This window comes from Budorcas taxicolor, chromosome 19, assembly GCF_023091745.1.
Source record: "Budorcas taxicolor isolate Tak-1 chromosome 19, Takin1.1, whole genome shotgun sequence".
Taxonomy (NCBI): Eukaryota; Metazoa; Chordata; class Mammalia; order Artiodactyla; family Bovidae; genus Budorcas; species Budorcas taxicolor.
The window spans coordinates 30476376-30495674 of record NC_068928.1 but is presented as its reverse complement, the minus strand read 5'-3'; the positions used below and the strand labels follow the sequence as shown (position 1 = coordinate 30495674).

Sequence of the window (19299 nt, the reverse complement as noted above, 5' to 3'; positions counted from 1 at the left end):
TGTTGTTGCTGCTTCTGCTATGCTGTACTAAGTCACTTCGGCAGTGTCCAACTCTTTGCAACCCCATGGACTGTAGCCCTCCAGGGTCCTCTGTCCATGGGATTCTGCAGGCAAGAATACTGGAGTGGACTGCCATGCCCTCCTCCAGGGGATTTTCCCGACCCAGGATCAAACCCTCATCTCTTACATCTCCTGCACTGGCAGGTGGGTTCTTTACCACAAGCACCACCTGGGAAGTCCACTGCTTCCACTAAAAAATTCTTTTTCTGTTAACATCCCTATCAACCCTTTGTTCTGTACTACACATATTTCTCCAGGGTGCTGTTTACCTTCCGATTGTATTTAAGAAATTATATATGTAAAAAATGCAGTAATTGGGGCATTTTAGAATCAATCATTCCCACCACATTCTCTGGCCATCCTGCAGTATCATCTAAGTTCACTTCCACATGCAATATGGATTTCACTCCACCACTGCATTTTCAGTTTCCTAGCACCGTCTTTTTTTTTCCTCATCTATCACCCTTTTCAGTAATTCTGTTGCCTATTTATCCAAATTTGTTCTCTCCTCAATACTTTCCAATCCTTTTTAAGAAGTGCCATGATTTCTTCTACTTTATTACAAATGCTAATCATCCATGTGAGACGTGATTGTGAATGCTGTTCAGAGATGCTCTTTCTCAAGCATCAAAGATATGATTCCCTAATTCCCTACCTCTCCTCCCATCTCACGATGAGTGTCTTATGAAACTTGTGTTCAGGGTACTATGGAGCATCAGGAGACAGACTGACAACTAAAAAATCAGACAATATATGGAAAGGTCTTGAAGACCCTGGACAGCAGGCACCAAAGGGCAGTGAGACCCGAGAAGCAGGAAATACACAAGGTGAGCCCTGCAGTACCCCAACTTACTACCTAGAAAAGACTGCACAGACGGCAGCACAGGGCAGGTTCAGGCGGACCCTCACGTGAAGGTGTTGGGTCTGGGAGTCTGGGGAGACTGCGTTCTCAAGGCAGAGTGCTGGATAAGAGAGCTGCACAGAAGAACCCCAGAGACATGCAGGAGGGGTCCCTTGATCAGCACAAGCTTATGAGGAACCTACATAAGCCTGAGGAAAGAGCTACCCAAAAGCATAATAGGGAAGGATACCGAAGCTCATACAACAATCCCTGCCTGCAAAGTAGAAAACTCCATATTCACGGGGAATTCGAGAAAGCACACAGAAGGATCCGGTCTCGCCTACCAAAGCTAAAGAGTGAGACCCAAAAGGATCCAAGTATTTCTGAGTAACTTAACCAAAGAAAAAAGCTCAAAAATACGTAAGATATAAAAATAGCCAGCACTCCATATCTGCCACGCAATATAAAATCAAGTATGCAAAGAAGCAAGATACTAGGAACCATCTCAAGGAGAAAAAGCAATCAACTCAAAGTGACCCAGAGATGACAGAGAGGCAAGAATGAGCAGATAAGCACAATGAAACAGTGCTTATGATTGCATTCCATGTGTTCAAAAAACTAAAGAATGGAGAGAACCACCAAATCAAATGTCTAGATGGAAAAACCATCAGGGGGCAGGAAGAAACTTTGGGGATAATGAACATGTCTGCCTTCTTGCCTGTGGTGATGGCTTCATGGGCACACACAGCAAAACCTAGCAAACGTACACTTTTACATACGTGCAGATTATTCTGTGTCAATTACCCCTTGATAAAACTGTTGAGAGGGAGAGACACAGACTGGCTTCCCTGGACCCCACTCTGTGTGAACGGGGTGTGCCTGTCACATGTCTACAGTTGAAAGCACGCGGTCTGAGGCATCCAGGGCTCAGCGCATCACCAATCAGGACACTGGCTGCTCCCAAGGCAGATGGACCGCGCCCAGCCTCCTTGCTCTCCAGCACTGTGCTCTCGACTGACAGCGGCACGTACAAACTACATCTCTCAGTCCATCTGCTGCTCCAGTCCTCCCCTGCATCCACCTCCAACACATCTCAGAATGACCACGCTAGCCAGCGGAACAGGTCAGCATCCATGTCTCCTCCTCCTACCCCCCTCCCCAGCTACTTTCTGTGGTTACCAAGAGTGGGCAGGACAGAAAAGGGAATGAAGACGCTCTCTGAATTTGAGACCAGAGGCTCAGGGGGGTCCCCTACCACAGGCAGTCTCTGCAGCAATGTTGGAAGAGAAACCCTGGGTACCTTTTTTCTTTACCCTGTACTGTTATTAGTGATCAGACATAGCATTTAGCATTAAGTTGTCTTAATTTTCTATGTTTCATATTTTCACCTGTGTTTCTTAAATGTTTTAGCAGGTGGCTGCTACTCACGTATCATTTTGTACTACAAATATGAAATTACTTTTACAAAATCAGAATTTTAGTTCCTCAAACAAATATGAACCAAGAGGCTGAACCACTTTCATTCCTAACCTATAGCTAATGTTTGACACTATTACTATGTGAACTGTCTTTTAAACATGTTATTATGAGACTATATTCTCAAGCTTTTAATATTTTGGGGGAGCATTTATCCAAATAAGCCAGTGAGAAAAAAGATTTTATAGAAATAAATTAGCAGACACATTTAGTATGTATTTTATATATCTACTAAAACCTAGTATATTTTTGAACCTTGGAGTGTTAAATTGTTAGCTTGTGTAAACTATGATTAACCTATGTGCTTTAAACCTTATCTCACTCTATTTCCTTACGTATACCTAGGTGCCGATAGAAACATTAAAAGTTAAAGTCATTGTAGTGGGTTTGAATTCTTCTCTAAAGCATACAGTTCACCATGGGTGGCACTTAACACACAAAATATCTTGTTAAAGGAAGAAGAGAAGAGAACTCCCATTCCTACTGCTTCCTAACTTCTCAGTTTGGTATTCAAGATCCAGAGTCACAGACTAACAGAATCCCATTAGAAAGAAAATATGAGCTTCATCTAGCCTCATTCTTCAGGAAACTGTGCCTGAGAGCCCAGAATGGGCTGAGTGTTCATCCTCTGTACCCACGTATGGTGAGACCAAGAAACACCTACATAGTAGGCTGGCTTGTATTGCTTATTCTTGGAGAACCCTAGTTTGGATCCACTTCTAACCATCGCTGCTTAATTCTGCTTAATTCTGTGATTATCTCCATCAAGTCTACCCCAGGGGCTTCATTTTCAGGTGCACAGGTGAGGATGCAGGCACTAGGCAGGGGTCCCTGAGATCACAGAGCAAAGGGAGTTTTCTCGGCAGCTCCACCTCTCTCACTAGAATACCCTGTCTACATTTGATTCTTCACTATAGGCAGGTGTCACTGCTGAAACATTTCCAAACAGACCCAAACACACTGACTGAGGCTTCCAAGGGCTGCAGGGACAGAAATCCACCATCACGACCACGACTCATGAATGTGTTCAGAAGGTAAAGGAGACATCACCGGCCTCACCTGCCCAGGCCAACAGTCTATACCCTCTCTTGACAATACAGAGGCTCTCCAACCAGAGTCAAGCCTCCAACTAATGGTTCTGTTCACTCGCTCGTGTATGAAACTTACTTATTTTAAATCATGTACACACTTCCCATTGTCATAATCTAATCTCTCAAAACGCTGGTTCTTATTTTGGTTCCAACCACCTCTCAATACATTTCCAGATTCAGTCTGCTGTTTCCTAGGGGGTGGCAGTTGAGGAGACGGATGGCGATGTTTAACAGCAGACGATGCTCGTGGTTTCCCAGGGATGTTTTAGCACTTCTCCTGAGAATATTCCGGGACCACCTCCGCCCAGCTGCTTCTGTCTGCATCACAGAGGCCGTGTGCTGTGACTGCAACTGCGCCTGTGTGTCCTGTCCTTGAAAAGTTAGTTTAACATCCTTTCCAGCAGGTCAACAAGTCTACTTCAGAGTATTTGCCTCATAGGTTTCCCAAGGAAACTTGCCAGGAACTGGCTTTTCTTAACGCAGCACATGGTCCAAGAAGCCAAAGCTCAGCTCTCCAACACCACGTGCAGTGGGTTCAATCACGGCTCCAACAGAAGACACATCCCCCTGCAACCTCAGAAGGTGACCATATCTTTACATGTGTAAGTAGGAAAATGGTCTCAAGAGAAGACTGTCCTGGAGTAGGGAGGACTCTCAATGTAAGGATGAGTGTCCTTAGAAGAGACAGAAAAGGAGAAAACAGAGACACACAGAGAGGCACAGGGAGGTCTGGAAGGTGGCAACTGGAATTGTGAGACCAAAACCCAAGGGACGTCAGGAGCTCCCAGAGCTGGAAACAGGACGGGGCGCGGGGCAGGGGGGCATTGGGGAGTGGTGGCTCTGGAGCCTTTGGACGAGGCACAGCCTCACCAGCACCGAGACTTCAGATTTTGGCCTCCCGAACCTGAGAGGACACATTCCTGTTGCTTGAAGCCACCAAGTCTGTCGTAATTTGTTCCGGCAGCCCTAGGAATCCCACATGCTGTCTGAATCACAAGCCACCAAACTTCTTCTGTCAAGGGACAGACAATAAATACGTCAGGCTTTGCCATCTACACAAGTGTCTGTGGCAAATATATGACTACATGGGTATGGCCACATCTCAATTAAACCTGATTTTCAAAAACACAGCAGCAGGCCACACCTGGCCCATGGGCTGTAGTCTGCTGACTGCGCAATCTAAATGACATCTAGTCGGCTAAACATCACTCATCATTTAAACGACCTGAGTCCTATCCATTCAGTTCTCACATCGCTTCTCTTTCAAATTTACCATTATGCTCTGGAGGAGAAGAAATTTCAATTATCTACCCAGATCCTATAGTTTTATTTCCAGGAATTAATCTTGAGATACACTTCCGGCTTTTTCTGGAAAAGCCTGCCCAGATGCCCCGGGAGAGACCCCTCTGCGGCTCCCCCCTTTCTCCCTGTGCAGGGCAGTGAGCGCACGAGGCTGCACATGCCACCCGGCCCAGGTGCCCTCACAGTGGCGGGGCCTCCAGCAGCAGCCGTTACCTCAGCAGCGGCCTCCTGCTTGCACGGGAAAGTGTGACTCCCCGAGCCTGCCAAGGCCTGCTCGTTTTCCCTTGATAAATAAGTATCTTCTTGTGTCCACAGCTACCTCTCATAAGACACCTTTCTCATCTAATCAGCTGGAAATGTGTTTTCTCCTTTTATTTCATTATCATGTTCTTCTCCCTCATTTACTGTTATCCTGACTTCCTCCGGATGCTGTCAAACATTTCTTTCTTCCCAAATTATCCCTTCCACCTCCTTCCCAGAGCTTCCTTGATTTTAGCAAGCACACACTAAAATGCCTCAAGCTGTTTCACTCTCTCCTCAGCATATAAATAGATATAACGCGTAAGTGTCCCCAGACAGGAAAACAAACGGAACACATACCCTGCACCGCACTGCAACTGTTCTGTGTCCACGCTCTTAGGATCTCTAGATGAACACTGCTTTATGCATCCTTCTGCAATGCAGCTCTGTTAATTCAGGAAATTTCCACAGTAAACGCAATCTGTCGGTTGCCATGGAAACTGCCTGCTTCCTGGCACTACTAACAAAATGAGTATCTTTGCTAAGATCCAAGATGAGGCAAAAGGAAAAGCTGAAAAAGGAAAAATTTCTAGAAGAGTCGCTCAAACAATCCAAAGATAAACGTTCAAATTCTGATATTCATATTCAGTGAACAGAAAATACTGACTGTACAAGTCTGCAGTATTTTGAAGTAGTAGTGATTTATGAAGTAGAAGTACTTTGTTTTCAGTCACAAAGCGAGACAGTAATAGAATGCAACAGATGTTCACATTTACATCTTGCTGCACATCCCCTAAGCGCTGATCGTTGTCGGCTGCACTTAAGGCTTATTACTGGAATGGCTTTTCTGGGCTCTGCTCCTTACAGGAAAGGTTAGGAAGGCTACCCTAAACCAGCACGTAACAAATTTTCATAAGATCCTTTCCCTATTTGGGCTCCAGTCTCCACTGGCAGCTAATACCCCATCCCTCCAAGCAGGGTAAGTTAAAAGTGTGCCTCAGGAGTCTTCGCCAGTAGAAACAGCCTTCCCAGTACCCTCAGAACACTAGGCTCGGCGGAACCCCCACCCTCACTCCCACCCCCACCCCCAGAAATGATGCTCTGTTCCGAGAACATCACACTTTACAGATGTAATTCCTGCCTCTCAAGCATCTTTCCGATCTCAGCCCGTTGCTCCTCCTGTACCCAACCTCTGAATGCCACGTTTCTTCAGGCATTTCTCCAGCCCTGGACCAACGGTCTCATCCACTGGCGACAACGCCCCACTTTCTGCCCCCAACCTGCACTCTTCCCTCTCAGCACCACATTTTCAGTTTCAACACCAGAGTGTGTGCCATGTTCACCACCTTGGGATGTCCACTGGGAGCTTTCGCAGTCAACTCACACTTAACACACCTCAAGCTGAATTCCTGCTTTTCTGGGCTCCCTCATCCCTGAAGCTCCAGACCCAATGGTCCCCATCTCAGTAACAGCCACTGAACCTGTCATTCAAGCCAGAATTCTGGAAGTCACCATGAAAGCCTTCCCCTCTTCACAATCCACGTTCAAATTATCAGTAATTTCATTAATGAATGCTACCTCCCCAATCTCTAGAATCTGTCCATTTCCCTGTACCTCCCCTGCCATCCACCTAACATCATGACCACCCATTACATCTCTGCTACACCAGTGCAGTCTTACTGGGTCTCTCTAAGTCTGTTCTAGCCTCTCTCCAACACACTCCACAGAGCAGCCGGAATCATCAGTGCAGAACGTAAGTCAGATTCTGTCATTCACCTGCTTCTAACCTGCCACAGCCTCCCATGCTGTGGGAACACCAAGAAAGTGTTAGTCACTTAGTCGAGTTCAACTCTTTGTGACCCCTTGGACTGAAGCCCGCCAGGCTCCTCTTGTCCATAGGACTTCCCAGGTAAGAATACTGGAGTAGGTTGCCGTTTCGTTCTCCCAGGGATCAAACTCAGGTCTCTTGCACTGCAGGCAGATTCTTTACCATATGAACCACCAGGGATTTAGTTTAGTTAGTGGGAACACCAAACTAAACACAAAATGAAATTCATTTTCAGGAGACAGGCAAATCAACAGCATTTATCATATTCGTTTCTTTAAATAAATATTCCAGAATTAACATCCAATGCCTCAGCTATAAACGTCTGGCTTAAGATTACACGAGTGACTATCAGGGTGGAGAGAATAGAGGACCCGCTCAGAGGACCCGCGCCTGGCAGCACGACCCTCTAGGCACCACAACCGCCAAGGGAGCCGTGGCTGAGGTGAAGTGGGGGACTGAGGACGAGATCCAAGCCCTCTGAACTGTGAGATGTACCACAACGAACGCTGTGAGAGATTACCTCACACGGTAGGGCTATTCACCACAGTCAAAGTCGGCCACACCAAAATGTATAATGGACACATCAACAGATAACGGATAACAAAATGTTATATATATACATACAATAAAGTATCATTCAGCCCTCAGAGGGAAATTCTGACACGTATCAGAACACAGATGGAGTATAACGACATCATGTCAAGTGAAATAAGCCAGACAGAAAAGAACAAGTATTGTATAATCCCACTCACATGAGGTATCTACAGTGATCAGATTCACAGAGACAGAGAATAAAATTAAAATGGTAACTATCAGAGACCAGAAGAAAGAGGAATGGGGAGTTAGTGTTCAATGGACAGAGAGTTACAGTTTGAGAAAATAAAAGAGTTCTGGAGATGAATGGTAGTGGTGGACACACAACGACATGAATGCAGCTAACACCACTGAAATGCACACTAAGAAATGGTTAGGATGGCCAATTTTATGTTAGCCATATTTTGCTTCAGTAAGAAAAATAAAGTTTGCTGCAGTAAACCTAAGCCAGCCAAAAATAAGTAGAGTAACCCACAGATTCTGACACATTTGGCATTTTTTAATTGGGGGTTTTCTTGCCTGGAAAATTCCATGGACAGAGGAGCCTGCCGGGCTACAGTCTGTGGAGCTACAGAGCACTGGACACGACGAAGCACAGAGGGGCATGGGCTTCCCAGGTGGCGCCAGCGGTAAAGAAGCCACCTGCATACTGTTTACAATAGCTAGGACACAAAAGCAACCTAGATGTCCAGTAGCAGACGAACAGATCAAAAAGTTGTGGTACATCACAGCAATGGAATATTAGCTATTAAAAAAAAACCACACATCTGAATCAGTTCTGGTGAGGTGGATGAAACTGGAGTCTATTATACAGAGTGAATTAAGTCAGAAAGAAAAACACCAATACAGTATGTTAACACATATATATGGAATCTAGAAAGATGGTAATGACGACCCTACATGCAAGACAGCAAAAGACACAGATGTAAAGAACAGACTTTTGGACTCTGTGGCAGAAGGGGAGGGGGAGATGATTTGAGAGAACAGCACTGAAACATGTATATCACCATACGTGAAGCAGACTGCCAGTCCAAGTTCAATGCATGAAGCAGGGCACTCAAAGCTGGTGCACTGGGACAACCCAGAGAGATGGGATTGGGCGGGAGGTTTGGGACGGGTTGGACACTTGCATACCCGTGGCTGATTCATGTCAATGTATGGCAAAAACCACCACAATACTGTAAAGTAATTAGCCTCCAATTAAAATAAATAAAAATAAAAAAAAGAATCCACCTGCAATGCAGGAGATGCAGGTTCAATCCCTAGGTTTGCAAGATCCCCTGGAGAAGGAAATGGCAACTCACTCCGGTATTCCGGCCTGGGAAATCCCATGGATAGAGGAGCCTGGTGGGCTACAGTCCTTGGGGTCACAAAGAGTCAGACACAACTTAGCAACTGAACATGCACTAATTTGTCCCTTAAATATTTATGCCATCATGTAAAAGAGCCCCACCATAGAAACGTAGAGATTCCAAATGACTATGATTACATTACAAACTTCAAATGGAGAAAGCCCCTTCTACGCTTCATGCTGACTGATGTCCTGGGACTACTCTGGGGAATGAAGGTAGACAACACCACAGAACCCTCTCCCACTTCCACAAACAGCCTGTCAGGCTCATGCATGAGATCTTTACTTCAAGAAAGGAACATGAAACTGGCTTGATTCCTATTCATTTTCTCTCCCTGTTCCCTGCCATTCACCATATAAAATAATGTAAGTCATTACCCTAATTCAGTGCCTGAACTGAGATCAGAGTTGAGTGACACGCTGATGCCATGACGATGCTGAGGCAGAAACCAGGATTCCCACATTAATGAAAAGGTTGACCCAAGATAATAAGTTGAGAACATAAAGAATAAATTGAGAAGTAAAAGATAAAGCTCCCACAATTTAACCAGGAATAAGAGCCTACGTCATTTATAACTGCATTCTAAGCTGTAGCTCTACTAAGTAGGCACAGCATGGAATTAACACTAGTGATTAACTAGTGACTTCAAAACTTCTTTTAAAACTACTTCCTAGATGTTCCAGGGCACAAATGAGCCTTTTTCTGTTCCAATGTAACAAAGATAAATGAGATCCTAGAGATCCTCTTGGTCTCAACAGAAAAAGAGCCCCTTAAATTTACAACATATGGTTTCAAAATGTTTAGCTTAAACCCTCAAATGTATCTTTACTCATCATTATTTATTTCCAACATTAGCTTTTGAGTTAGTGTTTCTTCTTTACAATCCTGATATGCTGCGAAGATAAAAGGGCTGTTTTTTTAGAATCACAGTGGTATGCGGTGCGCTCCGAATGATTCAGCACCCTGAGAGCACTCACACGTCACTCAGAGGTGACGCGATGAAAGCACAGGCCACGGCAGTGGAGCACCTGCTTCTGTTCCTGTCAAATCTTATATACAGAACAGGACTTCAGCATACGTCTGCCACATTCGTAAAACCACCCGTGGGGTTTCAGAAAGATGTATGAAGCTGAGTATGATCCAATCCTGATAGAAATGTAAAGGAAGACAGATACACATTTTTTCCTTTCATTTTTCTTTGTACTCTGTAATTTTACAGCTTAATCTTTCATTTAAAGAGCCAAAGGGCAAAATGTTAAAGATTTGTTATATCTAGGTAGTAGGTACAAGAATCTCTACTATGTCATTTTTTTGTGTGTATGTCGGAAATACTGTAATTTTAACCAGTGATAATTAAAAACCAAGGTTTCTTGTTTGGGTGGTCTTATTCTTTTTAAGGACACACATGAAAAGAATGACTTAAAAAAACAAAAGGAAATAAAGAAACAGAGATTTAGGCAAATTTCTGAATACCTCGAAGCACACCGAAATATGTAGACAAACCAAAACTAACAAATTCCAAGGGAAGGGACTCTGCAGTTTCAAAAACTTACCAGCCAAGAGCAGTATAAAACCTTGTTTAGCTCCTGCTTCAAACTACTGGGGAAAAAAAAAAGTGATGAAGTAATCACTTATTTGATATTAAAATGATATTATAATTGTGTTTTTTAAAAGGAGTCCTTATCTCTTAGAAACACATCCTGAAATATTTATAGATGGAATAACATGTCTGAGGTTTGGTTAAAACTAGGGAGGGCAGAGGAATAATAGCAGCCATATTAACTGCTAAAGCTGATTGATAAATACATAATGATTCATCTACCACATTCCAGTTTTGGATATATTTACAGCTTTCCATAATAAGAGTTTAAAAAAAAAATTGAAATATAGAAAATCGCCACCCACAACACATGGTAAGAGAGAAGCACAGAGCAGAGACAAGAGGCAGGTAGTGCTCCCAACAAGACCTCAGAAAGGAACCACAGCTGGGCAGGGAGAAGGCCCAGAAACTCAGGAGCTGATTAAAACTCTTTCTAAAAGAAAGGTTTACCCAGCATCTCCTGTCCCCCAACACTCAACCCCAGATGAAAAGAGAACATGTCTCTAAGGAAAATAAACATACTATCTGGAAAAAACAAAGCCTACCAGGGCAAATGTTGGCCTATTCAGTATGGCATCGAGAATATTCCAGGCCTAACAACCAGTACTCAAACCATTCACAGAAAAGTCAAGGCAAGCCCACCAGCTGACCGTCTATGATCAGAGCCTCCAATAAGCTTTCTAAGTTCCTCATGTTTAACTATCAATGGACAAGCAAGAATTACTAGACATGTGGAAAAAAGCTAACACAAAAGAGAAAGACAAAATAAACAGTGTCCCTTGAGGAAACAGAGTACCTAGAGAACAGAAGAGAATTTTTAAATTTCAGATTTTACATCCATAAATTAAGAATAAAATACCAAGAAAAAAGCCAGAATCAACTGTTAGACATAAAAGTCAATTGCCAAAACAGAACATTCTATAGAAGGGCCAGAAAAAATTTTCTCATCTTCTAGGATATAAAGCAAGAAAACAAAGATTAAAAAAATAGAAAAGTCAAACACTCAGGGAATTCAGAGATATGAATTCAGAATACAAATTCAGAGAAACGAAATAACACACATTCCAGGAGGAGAGAACAGGAGAAACATCAAAGAATCTTCAAAAGAAAAGCAGCAGTAACTCGGAAACAGATAACATGAATCTTCAGACTGAAACCATTCATCCGGTACACGGAAGGGTGACCCAAACCTAAGCACACTCTGATATAACTGTGGAACACTGACAATAAAGACAAAGGTGCGTAAAGCGAGAGAGGAATAGGTCATCTGCAGGTAGCATCTCCACTACAGTGAAATGGACCTAGGATGGCGCCCTCGAGGTGATCGTGCGCGGACACTCACCAGAATGCCCTTCTCCCCCTGTTCTCCACCTGAGCTCCTCCACCGGGCTTTCAAAACCCAGTTCAAACCTTGGTCCTCGGAGACACTTCTCCAGGTTGTTTATCTGGAAGTGCTCTTACCCTTCCTGCACCATTCATTTGACATTTGATCTGTATCACCCCATGCCTTACTTCCTGAAGGGCTGTCTTCTTGAAATTTTATTTAAATTGCTATTTCTCAGAAAGTAAGGACACTTTTTTTTTCTCAATCTTCCACAGAATCCTGCACCCAAACAATGCCAAAAAAGATCTGAAATTAGTGCCTGGGATAAATCTTAATTTCATTAGTTGCCTATGTTTCATCTCATCTTGCTCTAAGTTCATTTTTAAAGTTTTATATTTATATCTACAACTAAAGTTAAAAAACAAAACAAAACTGAATGCAAGGATATTTTAGGAGAAGGAAACATTTTGGCACAAAGATGCTATCCCCTCGGTGGGGAAGATCCCCTGGAGGAGGAAATGGCAACCTACCCAAGTATTCTTGCCTGGAAAATCCCATGAACAGAGGAGCCCAGTGGGCCACAGTCCATGGATCACAAAGAGTCACATACAACTGAGCAACTAAGCATCTTTTTCAAGGCCCTTACACACTGCAAGCTGTATTTTCTAATTGCAAACTTATCCTGAACAGTGATGAGCCACGGATTTTGGTGCCTGAGATGACACAGAAGGAGCCCCACGGAGGTGGGTGGGAGGTAGGAGGTATGCCAGTCCACCAAGCAGGGAAAAATTGTCTTTGACGAGGATCAATTTTAGTAGTTGCCTATTCCCAATCCAGGTAACAGACCAGTGCAATAACAAAACTCAACGGCAGAGTCTAAACCATGCACATACCAGAATCAAATTCCAAAGATTCTACCACAAAGTAAAAATGTCTATTACTGTGTCCTCTCTAACTTTTAACACCTGCTGAGAAGAGATAGGAAAACAAACCTAGCTGGTTACAGGACTACTATGAAGTAGTAGGTTTAAAAAAGAGAAAGGGCCGAGGGAAAGGAGGGGCCTGATTGACTTAAATTTTGGAAGAACGTTTACTTTCATACTGTTTACTGTTTAAAAAAAAAAACTGTCCATGAATTCCCCTAGACATGAAGAAAGTCGTGAGAGAAGAGAGTACAGATATGGGAATGTTTTCCTAAGTTCTAAATGCAAATCAGGTTGTCTTTCTCTTTGTTCAAGGGTGCTTAAAAAAAAAAAAACATGAAAGATTTGTAAAGTTCGGTGATTACTACATATCTTTTCTTTCTCAGATGTCAAACGTGAGATTCAGTTAGCAACCAAGGTAACAGAAATGGCCTTTGTTCAGGAATTTGCTTTGTACTAGCTTTCACTAGAAATTCTAGGAAAAGAGGAAGGAGATTCTTTTGAGTGTTTCCTTGCTGCTGGAGCTTGGACTAATTAGGCAATACTAAGAATTTCCTTCCTCAATATGTTTCAGAGAAGGTAAAAAGGTTGAGCTCTGACAAGAAACCTCATTGGGAACAGCAGTCTAATAAAGTAGCCTAATAAAGCTGACAGACACCATGCCCAGCCAAATAAACTGCTACTCAGTTTTCATTTTAAATACCTTTCATTTCCCTTAAGGTAACAAGTGTAAGCCTAAGAGCATACACACACATATATTGCTTCCTTCTAGGTACTGATGCTTTAAAAATGTTTTCAGCATTCCCACTGCAAGACGCTCTTCTACCAATGTGTGAAGTGAAGTGAAGTGAAGTCGCTCAGTCGTGTCCGACTCTTTGCGACCCCATGGACTGTAGCCCACCAGGCTCCTCTGTCCATGGGATTCTCCAGGCAAGAATACTGGAGTGGGTTGCCATTGTAACTGTGTGCAAATACTGTGCATGCCAAATTTCAAACGAATACAGCAATAAATGAGCCCCTTTAGGAAGAATAAACGTATCTGTAGTCTAATAAAGTCTGAATGCAAACTGTTGAGGAATTATTACAAAGCTATAAAATAATGGATCTGACAGTTTTTTAACTGTGTCTTCCACCACTTGCTTTATAGTTCTCAATACTAGAAATGGGTGGAATTTTTTTCTTTCTGGACATGAGTAGAAGTGTAAACCTGCTGGCTCTGACCCTTCATGTTCCTGCCAGGTTTGAGGAGAAGACACTATTATTTAACACATCACTCCACTTCGATTCAAAGGTTTCTGTAAAATATTATTGTAATAAGATTGTTTTAAATTAACCAACGTATTTTTAACACTTTTCAGTGAAGTGCTATTAATATAATGTCATGTCTATTTTTCAGGTTTTAAAGAGTCACTAACACCTGCACAATGACATGCACAAGCTCCTTCCATTCACTGTGACGCGGAAACCCGACGGGCACTAGGTATGTTCAGAACGGGAGCCGACTTTGCCACCTCGTGAGTGGGGGTGATTTGTGCACATCTCCAGAGGAGCGTTAAGCCTTCTGAATACTACTCACAACTCAACTGGAAATCCAGGAGGAGGGGTATTAACAATACTCTCAGTGTTCAATGAGAGAAATTAAAACACTATAAAAGTATCTCAATCTTCAGCTCTTTTCTTCAAGTAAAACTTTAGAAAGGAAAATTGTGTTTGCCTACTTCAGGCTACAGGATCAACAGCTTTTCTAAGTCCAAATAGCAATATTTCAAATGGCCCATAAAATAAGAGAAATAACAACCCCTCGACTTGCAAAACTTGATAAAATAACAATAACTTTAAAACCTTTGCTTGAGTTGAGCCTTTTATTTGATTACCAGGAATACTCACATGTGTGGGTTTTGAACTCCTGCAGGATTGGGATTCAGAGTAAACCTTGCTGTAGATTTGAAAGGTGGATTTGCAAAATTCAACTTCAGTGCTTTGCGTTTACCTAAGAAATAACAAATAAAAAGTAAAAGTTTCAAGTACTATAAAACAGGTAGGATTCTGAGGGCATAAGAAATTCACACCAAGACGTAGGAAATTTTGCTTTAACATATAGTTAATGTAATATTTTGAGAGGTGGCAAAGAATTTCTCAGAATTAAAAAGTAAATAAAAATGATCCAACGTTGTTACTAACCACAAATTGCTCACTGTCTCCAAAAGAACAGAAAACAGCACTCCATGCTTTCAGTTTATATTGTTCAGAGGTGCTAAGGCTTTTGCATGTAAAAATACCACTATAAAAATCATTCTTCTCGGCAGATATATTGAAAAATACTAAAATATCAGCACCTTTCCAGTGTTACAGTTTAATTCTTTAGTTTAATAAAAATCATTTCCCCTCAAATGTAATATGAACAACTGAGTGAAGAATATAAAGCATTTCACAACCATGATGCTAAAAACATCATGGAACAGTCAATTTCAAGTTAATAACACAGCCAAGCCAAGCCATCACTTCTCTGGGGCAATTTATTTGGCTTGGGAAGGGAGAAATTATTAATGTTTTCTGTTACATTATTTTTTTTTAAAGTCCTTTACAGAAAAGCCAGAAAATTCAGAAAAGATAAACAAAAATATATAATATTATATATACACCTATAAGTATATAGGGTTTTAAAAACTTGTATATACACTTAAAAGTCCAATTATCCCAAAATAATCGTTGTCAATTGCAGACTATTTTCTACACAGAGATTTTTTTTTTCCCTCTACAATCAAAATCAGACCACAGTACTGATTTGCAACCTGCTTTAGTCACAGATCGTGTTTTTGTCTATGTCAATAAATCTTACAAAATCATTAGTGTAGGGGTTTACTATATGGAAATTTTGTAACAGAGTTGGGTTTTTCCTCATTTTAGTACATCTTGGTTGCATGTACATATTAAGGATACATTTTACAACACTCATTTTTCACAATGTATCATACACATATCTACCTATTCCAACAACATCTCTCCCATCCAAACCCCTTCCCGCCTCAGTGGATTCAGAAGAGGGGTTAGAGGGTTCAACCCACTCGGCCCAGGGCTTTGAGGAGACTGGAAGGCTGAGAGCACTGCGCTGGTGGGACAGGACCACAGGGCAGGAGCACGGGGCTCCTATGGGGCTCTAGCAGTGGCTCTCAGGGACGTGCCTAAGGAGCCCATTGTCAGAAGCAGTGTACAATGTGAATTTTCCACAGAAGTTGTCCTATTGGGTGCCTTTTAAAATAATAATAATAATAATTTTTAATTTGATTGCAAGTAGAGAAGGGATATTCAAACTATACATGCAAAAGGTGTTTAAAAAGCAAAAAAAAAACCTTTAAAAAATTAAATAAAAACTTGGAAAATTCTTGCAATATAAAATCAAAAACTAACTATATAAGGACATCACAGAAATCAAGAAAAAATACAAAAAAATGGCAAGGGTACGTAAAGTTACACAAAACTGAGAAAAAATTATGTAAAGTACTTAGTGACACCAAAAACAGTTAAAATTTTTGTTCATGTGAAACTGAAAAAGTTTAGAGGTTTTATTTTTGTACACATATATTTATCCTTTTAATGATAATATGGTGATCAGATGACCAGGTAAAAGAATCACTAGCAAAATACACTGTTGGTAGAAGAAAAACCTTTGGGAAGAGCTTCAGCAGCAAACAAGCAGCAGCTGTAAATGAGTAAGTTCTTTCATGTCCTACAAACCTGTCTTTAAGGAAGGTGTAAAGGTGGAGGACCATTCGCAGGCCCTGCTAGATTCTGAAATTGTTTGGGACTGTTTGCTCACTCCTTTCTGCCTTCAGTTTCCTCCCTTTTTGAATGAAAATCTCCCTAACGGTTATCCACTGCCTAACCTACCACCATAAATTTTTTGGAAGCAGATAATTCATCATCTAGTTACTGGGTTCACAGATGGAGAAGAAATTGGTGTCATGATGGATCGTACTCAAGAGTCTCACCCATACCTGACTGAGATGCTTCCAATGACGAGACCTGGGACTGGTGAGCTGACGATGTCTAAACAAGGTCTGGACTTGAGCTGATTTAGCAATGAGCCAAGACTTCTGGGAAATGTTGAGGAGGGTGAATGTATTTTGCATGTGGGACAGGTGTAATTACATAGGGACCAGAGGCAAATGGTAGTGGGCAGAAAAGGTGGCCCCCAAAATACCGGAATCTATGAATGCTACTTTACAGGGCAAATGAAGAACCTGCGTGATCATAAATTTGAATTAGTTCAATGCTTACAAGCTCCCCAAATCAAAGGCTGAACACCACCTGTCATGTGTGTGTTTGAAACTGACTGGTACATCACCCATATTCTCTGCAGGGTGAAAAAGTGATAAAAGATTAAATGCTAAGGACAATAACAGAACATAGAATCACTGTGAAAACTATCCAGAGAAAGACACTAAAACTGGCCCTCTCTGCAAAAGCCCAATTTGACAGGACAGTAGCTAACCTTTGTAGGCAAATAAAACATGTTACTATAATTAAAACTTACTCAAACTGCACTTTTGAAAATAAATATTTCTATATAACACACACACACACACACAGATTCCTTTTCACACTGCGTTCACATTAAACAAAAATAAATTAGGGTCCTTAAAGGACATTTACTATATAAATGAACACACACAGAAGGAACAGAATGTGACTTAACCTACATAAATGAGATTTTAACACACTATACTTCAGAAACATCTGCAGCTATCTTAAAAACAGTCCAAGTATATATTTTGATCTTTTACTGACAAAATACACTAAAGAGTTCTATAAAAGTTCAAAGTATCTATAAGCAACAATGACTCAGAGTCTGAGATTGAGTTACATGACCCGTTCTCAACAGTGCTCCCCACATTTAAGAGGACAATGAACACCCCAGAAAGGCCATCAAAGGTGAGGTGGATGGTAAGGTAGAAAGAGGCAGCTTCTGTAATACTTTAAGGGCTATTTCTGAATCTCTGTAGGCATGAGCCTTTTTGTTTGCTTGTTTAAGCATCTCTTCCTCTATATTCATTCTCTAAGTAAGAAGCTTTCTTAGTTCTGATCTTTTTTGTCTTTACCTCTCTTTCTCAAAGGCCCCAAAAAACTAAACCCTAAAGGCAACCTGTCACCATGTATTCAGATATTTTGACAAAACTACAAACAAACAGGATATTGGATCAATATGGATTTTTTTTTCTATTGCCTGCAACAGGCAGAGAGTATAAGGATACTATACTATAGATGGCTAGTGGAGATTTTTAGAAGCTAACAGGGATTAAAATAGCTTTACAAGTAATTTACTATCAAGAAAGACTATAAATCTGTGATTATAATTCTCCCTTTGGTAAGACTGTCACCAAGTAATAAATTCCTAGCCAATCAACAGAAATAAACAGACCCTCCCCTTTATCTGCAGTAGGACAGAAACAAGGCAGGTCAAACACCGTATTTATACGGAAGGAGCTTCCCATGGAGAAGACTGTCTTTGTGTACCTGAAACCCAAGTTCAGGGCCTGATATGGAAAACAGGTTCACATGTTTACTGATCTGGGAATAAATCTGACAAAGAAAGAACCAGACAACAAAAAGCGTGGGTTAAATCAGCTGGAATCAGTTTCTGCTGCCTGCACCCAGGAACCCTGACTGATAAGGAAAACAGTATGTGTCCTCGGCCAGCCATATTCCCAGAGCGCTGCTGTGTCCTTTAGGGCAAGGCTGTCTGACTTTTTTCATGCCATAATTTATATGACAATGAGGACATCTGTTCAATGCAGGGAGAAAATGAGAACCACAGCTGGCCCTGAAGCTGGCCGAGGTGGTTCAGCAGCCTCAAGCCCTACTCAAGCCGATCCAAGGACAGAGGGGTCAACCTTTCTGCATCACCCTTGAAATTCTGGTTTCAAAGTTCTGCCTTAAGAGGATGCCAGTGACATTTACACAACCTTTCCAGTATCATCACTCTACAATTTCTTCCTCACAGTTCTCATGGGAGGAGCATTCCCAAGCATGGGATCTTCAAGAATAATCAGAACAGCGATTCTGAAGCAGGAGGACCTGTCCAAGCATGTCCATACTCACTATGGCCCAGGAGTATCTTTTGCTCTAATCTGACCACAGAACAATTGCTCTAAATCGGACCTCAGAATATTGCGGCTGAAAGGAAGACATCTTTCAGCTTTCAGATCTCTGAGGTTTCTGCAGCAGACTGTTACAGAAATAGCCACCAATGAACCGCAGCTCCGTGTCCCTGCCGCTCTGCAACGTGACTCTGCTGCTCCTGCCATCACAGGTGGAATCTGTGTCCCCCTCCTGAATCCAGGCAGGCCTGGGACGTGCCCTTGCCGGTTCCACTCTCACCCTCCTGCAGAGTTCCTGACTCTAAACGGAAAGCGGATCAGTCAAGCTTCCTGGACGATGAAGGAGCACACGGAGCGAGAGGCCTGAAGGCCTGGCCAGTCCAGCTGAGCTGAAGCAGCTCCAGCAGACCAACGAGCTGAACGCAGACATGAGAGTAACAAAGAGAATCATGAAGAATTAAACAGTTGCTGTTTCAAGCCACTACTCACATGCCAGAGGAGTGGGCAGAAATGATGGAAAGGTGATCAGAGCAGTCTCTCTGGAGGAAGCACCCTGCCACCACAGGGGAC

At 42.1% G+C, this 19299-nt stretch overlaps 1 protein-coding gene across 2 annotated transcripts in view; it reads right to left on the bottom strand.

Annotated features, from left to right (window-relative positions):
• Positions 1-19299, bottom strand: part of MAP2K4 (mitogen-activated protein kinase kinase 4) — a 78086-nt gene that overhangs the window by 34273 nt on the left and 24514 nt on the right. For both annotated transcript variants that reach the window (XM_052657179.1, XM_052657180.1), the window contains one exon: positions 14519-14621. In XM_052657179.1, the coding sequence (XP_052513139.1) occupies positions 14519-14621 (103 nt within the window). The remainder of the gene's footprint in view (positions 1-14518; positions 14622-19299) is intronic.